Consider the following 5,479-nt stretch of genomic DNA (forward strand, 5'->3'; position numbering starts at 1 on the left):
GCCGGGGGGCGCCACCAGCTATGGCTGGTACCAGCAGAAGACACCTGGCACTGCCCCTGTCACTGTGATCTATGCTAACAACAACAGACCCTCGAACATCCCTGCACGATTCTCCGGATCCAAGTCCGGCTCCACAGCCACGTTAACCATCACTGGGGTCCAAGCCGAGGACGAGGCTGACTACTACTGTGGTAGCTACGACAGCAGTACTGCTGGCACGGTGGCACGGAGCAATGGGGAAGTGATACAAAAACCTCCCATCATTGTAGAGGCCAATTCAGAGTCTCTGCTGTCCCTATTTGATAGTGGAGCAAGCGTTCACCATGGCCTTGCCCTTGCTGCCCTGCACTGCAGCTTGCTGTGTCTGGTGCCCCTGCTTGGCTGTCCCTTACAGCCCCGGCCTGTGCCTGTCCCCGATCATCTGGGAAGGAAAATATAGGGTTGGATAGGATAGTACCAGACAGGACAGGATATCTCTGTGGGAAGAGACCTATGACAATCATCTAGTCCAACTGCATGAGCAACTCAGGGCGGACCAAATGTTAAAGCAAGTTGTTAATGGCATTGTCCAAATGCCTGTCTCACACTGACTGGCTTGGGGCATCAACCACCTCTCTACAAAACCTGTTCCAGTTTTTGACCACACTCTAGGTAAAGAAATGCTGGGATGACCTCCAGTGGCCCTGTGCACGCCCATGCTGCCGTTCCAACATTCCTGCGCTCCCCAGCTGGCACCCAGGGCCCAGCCAGATGCCTCCACACCCTCCTGCCAGCCCAGCTCTGCCAGGACCCTCTGGGCCATCACCCCAAAGTGGTTCAGCCCTGCTGAAACTGCATCCCGGCACCAAGAGCTGGGAACACGCTATGGGCCATGGAGCTGGGACAAAGCCTTGCCTTTAAGCCCTGGGAAGGAACTTCTCCCATGGGCACAGCAGCTCCAGGGCCGTTCACAAGGCTGCTGGGGTGGAGCAGGGCTTCTAGGGACTGCTCTGTTGTGCTGCAAGAGGAGCCCATGGGTTACTCCAGTGTTGTTTGTGTTTGCCCAGTGCCGTGCCATTGGGCTCATGCTCAGCCTGTGCAGGAGCCTCCCAGCACTTTTGGCCCCCTGGGAAGTGCCTGGCCCTAGGCAATCATACAGTCATAGAATCATAGAATGTATTGGGTTGGAAGGGGCCTTTAAAGCTCATCCAGTCCAACCCCTGCAGTGAACAGGGACCATGTTACCAGATCAGGTTGCTCAGAGTCCGATCAAGCCTGACCTTGAATATCTCCAGGGATGTGGCCTACACCACCTCTCTGGGAAACCTGTTCTAGTTATTACCACCCTCATATTGAAGAACATTTTCCTAATATCCAACCTAAATCTATCCTTTTCTAGTTTAAAACCATTACCCTGCATCCAATCGCTACATGCCCTCTTCACCAGATTTCTTATAGGCACCTTTCAGGTATTGGAAGGTCACTATAAGGTCCCTCAATAGCCTTCTCCAGGCTGAACAACCCCAACTCTCTCAGCCTGTCTTCGTAGGACAGGTGCTCCAGCCCTTTGATCATCTTTGTGTCCCTTCTCTGGACCCACTCCAGCACTTCAAGGTCTTTTTTGTGTTGGGGACTCCAAAGCTGGACGCAGTACTCCAGGTGAGGTCTCACCAGAGCAGAGCAGAGGGGCAAAATCACCTCCCTTGCCCTGCTGGCCACACTTCTTTTGATGCAGCCCAGGATATAGTTGGCCTTCTGGGCTGCGGATGTACATTGGTGGCTCATGTCCAGCTTCTCATCCACCAGTACCTCCTTTTCCTCAGGGCTGCTTTCCAGCACATCATCTCCTAGCTTGTGTCAGTAATGAGGATTGTTCTGACTCAGGTGCAGGACCCTGTACTTGGCCTTGTTGAACCTCATGAGGTTCACCTGAGCCCACTTTTCTAACTCGTCCAGGTCCCTCTGGATGGCATCCCATCCCTCTGGCACATGAACCTCACCACCCAGCTTGGTGTCGTCAGAGAACTTGTTGAAGGTGCACTCAATCCTGCAATGTCCCACAGCAGCCAGGGGCTGCCCAGCATCCTGATCCTGTCCCTGTCCTGCTGCGAGGCACTGGGACTGGGGCTGCTACTGGGAACAAAGGCACTGGCTCCTCTGTGCCATGGAGTGCCACTTGCTTTCAGCTTTGACATGTCCTGCATCCCCACGGGATGCAGCTGTGTCGGACCAGGGCCTTTGGTCACAGGGGCCTTTTCCCCATCCGGATGCCCAGGGGAGGATGCTCAGGGAGTACTGGCTGACCCTCATCTTCTCCCCTCTCTCCTCTCCCTCTCCAGGTTCCCTGGTCCAGGCAGCGCTGACTCAGCTGCCCTCAGTGTCAGTGAACCCAGGACAAACAGTCCAGATGACGTGCTCTGGCAGCAGCTGTCTTAATGCCGGCTGGTTCCAGCAGAAAGTTCTTGGCACTGCCCTTGTCACTGTGATCTACAATGACCATGAATGACCCTCTGACATCCCTGTGTGATTCTTGGAATTCAGGTCTGGCTCCACAGCCATGTTAACTGTCACCGGGGTCCAAGCCGAGGACGAGACTATTACTGTGGTGGCTGGGACAGCAGTGATATAGCCATGGTGACATGAAGCAATGGGGAAGTGGTTCAAAAACCTCCCACCATCACAGAGGGCAGTTCGAAATCTCTGCTGTCCCTGTTTGGTGGTGGGGTAAGTGCCCTCCATGGCCCTGCCCTTGCTGCCCTGCACTGCAGGTGGCTGTGCCTGGTGTCCCAGCTCGGCCATCCCTTAGAGACCTGGTTTGTGCTCATCCCCAGTCACTTAGGGAGGAGATGACCCCAGCAGCTCTGTCCCTACACTGTGCTGTGGGTCCAATGTCCCTGGGCTCCCCAGCTGACACCTAGGGCCTCCCTGCTCTCCCCCCAGCCCAGCTGTGCCAGTATCCCTTGGCACTGGTCCCCCTCCAGTGCGGATTTTAGCCCACAAAGGAACCGGTTTCTGCGTGGTAGATGTCTGCACAAGCCATGCCTGGGCTGTTTCAGGACAGTTTATCCTGCAAAGCTGCTCAGCACATCCTACCCTTTCCCTTCTCATTTGCTTCCAGGCATGTTTGGGTGAGCCACGTAGCAGCAGTGGAAGACACCTGGCATGGCCTCCACTGCTCAGCCCTGGCAGCTGGGACACAGGAGACATGCGTAGCCCCTCTGTGCCCTTCCAGCACCTCCTCCCCTGCCCTTGCCCACCTAAGCCAGGGGCCAGTGCAGTGCTGAATGCCCAACATCCAGCACAGCACCAGACCTCCCTCCAAGGAGAAGAGATGGACTTTTGAGCTGAACATTGTCCCCCTTTATTGTCCTTCCCCAAAACCGAACTGAAACCGCATAGAAGCTTGAGAAATGCTTAGAAACTGATTGTCCACAGAGATGGCATCAGTTTCAGCTAAATGCTTCCAACAGAATATTTCAGTGTTTCTTTTCTTTTGGCTAGTTTCAGCCTTTGCACCAATGCATAAGCATACCCAGAGGCAAACCAAACAGCTGAAACAGAAAGTGCCTTGAACCACAAAATCCTCGAAGCATCATTTATTTTCTAGTAACTTAGGAGGTTCACTGACTCTGCCTCTTCCTATAACCACTTGCACAAACCACAGCATTTGAATATTTTCAAGTTCAATTTAAGTTGGTGTAATTGAAATTCAGCACTGCAAGAGCTTGTTTGCTCCAAGCTGTGCCCTGTGAGATTGGCACCATGCTGGGAAAACACTTTACAACACAGCAGCCAAGCCTTCCTTGGGGAATTTTAAGTTAATCAGTCTCAGCTGAAACCCATCCTGGCTCACCCCTGCCTTGGTTATTGCAGATGTATGCAGGCATCTGCACCCCTTGCCTGCTTTTCTCTGCCAGTCCCAGCTCTCCCTCTCTACCAGCAGCTTCTGATGCCTCCTCTCCAACCCTGTTTGCATGCCCTGGCCCTTGTCAGACACTCTCCTGACCCGAGGGCTGCCGCTCCAAGGGGCTGTGAAGGCAGGGGCTAACAGGGCGCTACCAGGAGCTGAAGCCCTGCTTGCTCCTTCCTGCTGCTCCGGAGCTGGCTTAGCCAGTGCAGCAGCACCATGCTCCACCAGAGCGCCTTGGGAAGCAGCCACTACCACAGCAGATCGGGGTGCAATGGGTTTGAGTGCCGCTCCACTTGGTGCTGAAGGCTGCTTCGGCCCCATCCAGCTCCGCTGCCGTGGGCAGGGCTGCCTCACCTGCAGCAATGCCTGGTCCTCAGCACACACTTGTGCTGGGACTGGCTGCTCTCACTCGCCCTTTACTTTGTGCTCCTCACAGCTCCTGGCCCCCAGTCTGCCCATAGCCCGAGCCATGTCACCCACTCAGGGCTGCTCCAGGACCTTCACCGAAACTTGTAAGCCAGCGAGTGTTTTATACAGGAGCTGTTTTGGGGGGGTAGGATTGAGATGTGATTTCAGCCATGACCTTGGCCAGTGGTGGCACAGCTGCTGGATATCCCATGGGAGAGATGGGGGCAGGGGGAGAATGCACAAATACTGTCCCCACTCAGTCACCCCCAGCAAGTGGCACAGCACAAGCTGTGGCTGGCAACCTGGCTGCCTCCCTTCCATGCTCATGGCTTGGGCTCCTTCTGCACAGCAAAGCGTCACCATCTTTGATCCTCTGGTGGTGGGACCCAGCTGACCGGCCTCAGTAAGTAGCTCTGATGCTCATACGGGGTTTTCTGTGTGCGTACGGGCTCTTCCTGCAGTTTGGGGTAGAGGTTTGGGTTGTTTTTTTTTTAATTTCTTCAGCTTCTCCATTTGGTTACAGTAGCGTGTCTTCTGTCTGTCTAACCACACTGAAACGTATTCATCTGCCTTTCCTTGACAGGAGGAAACAAGGCTTTATGGGCTAATTGGGCTTTGCTGCTTACAAAGCATTTTTGGTCCTTTCAAATCTGCAAACAGTCTACTGATCCTGTGTGTCTTGTTCAGCTTGTCTGAGTACAGAGTCACTGAGTAATACATCTATGTATTTGCCAGACAGCCAGATTATATTGCAGTTTATGAAACAGACATTTCTTAACATTTCTCTTTCTCATAAGGCGAAGCTCCCAGGTATGCTCTATGGTATGATGAGGAAATATAAGAGGGGTTGAAGTGGAAGGCTGAGCAGATGGCTTGGGCTTGTTGACTGGGGAAAAGGTTGCCTCTCAGTGGCACTCAGGGGGAGTGGTTGCCTCTTTGGCCTCCAAAAAGCAGCGTAGCTGAGTCTTGGCTACAGCTGCAGACGTGCGTGGCACAGGGCTGAGGCATGGGATGCTGGTGATGGGGAACCTTGCAGATGCACATATTGAGTGTCCTCTGGACAGCTGAGGCCTTTCACCTCCAGGGCAGCATTTTTAAATTGCTAGGCTGAACATTGCTGAGCTGGCCACAGAGACCTTGAGCTATCAGCTCCTTTGCTGGTGGTACAAGCTACACTGAAAG

At 53.9% G+C, this 5,479-nt stretch overlaps 1 gene segment (V, D, J or C); it reads left to right on the forward strand.

The window, feature by feature from the left end:
* LOC104547845 overlaps positions 1-2,485 on the forward strand; it is a 3,093-nt gene extending 608 nt beyond the window's left edge. The window contains 2 exon segments of the V gene segment in view: positions 3-305; positions 2,319-2,485. Of these exon segments, the coding sequence occupies positions 3-305; positions 2,319-2,485 (470 nt within the window).
* Positions 2,486-5,479: the final 2,994 nt, after the last annotated feature.

Source organism: Mesitornis unicolor, unplaced genomic scaffold, assembly GCF_000695765.1.
Source record: "Mesitornis unicolor isolate BGI_N332 unplaced genomic scaffold, ASM69576v1 scaffold3260, whole genome shotgun sequence".
NCBI lineage: Eukaryota > Metazoa > Chordata > Aves > Mesitornithiformes > Mesitornithidae > Mesitornis > Mesitornis unicolor.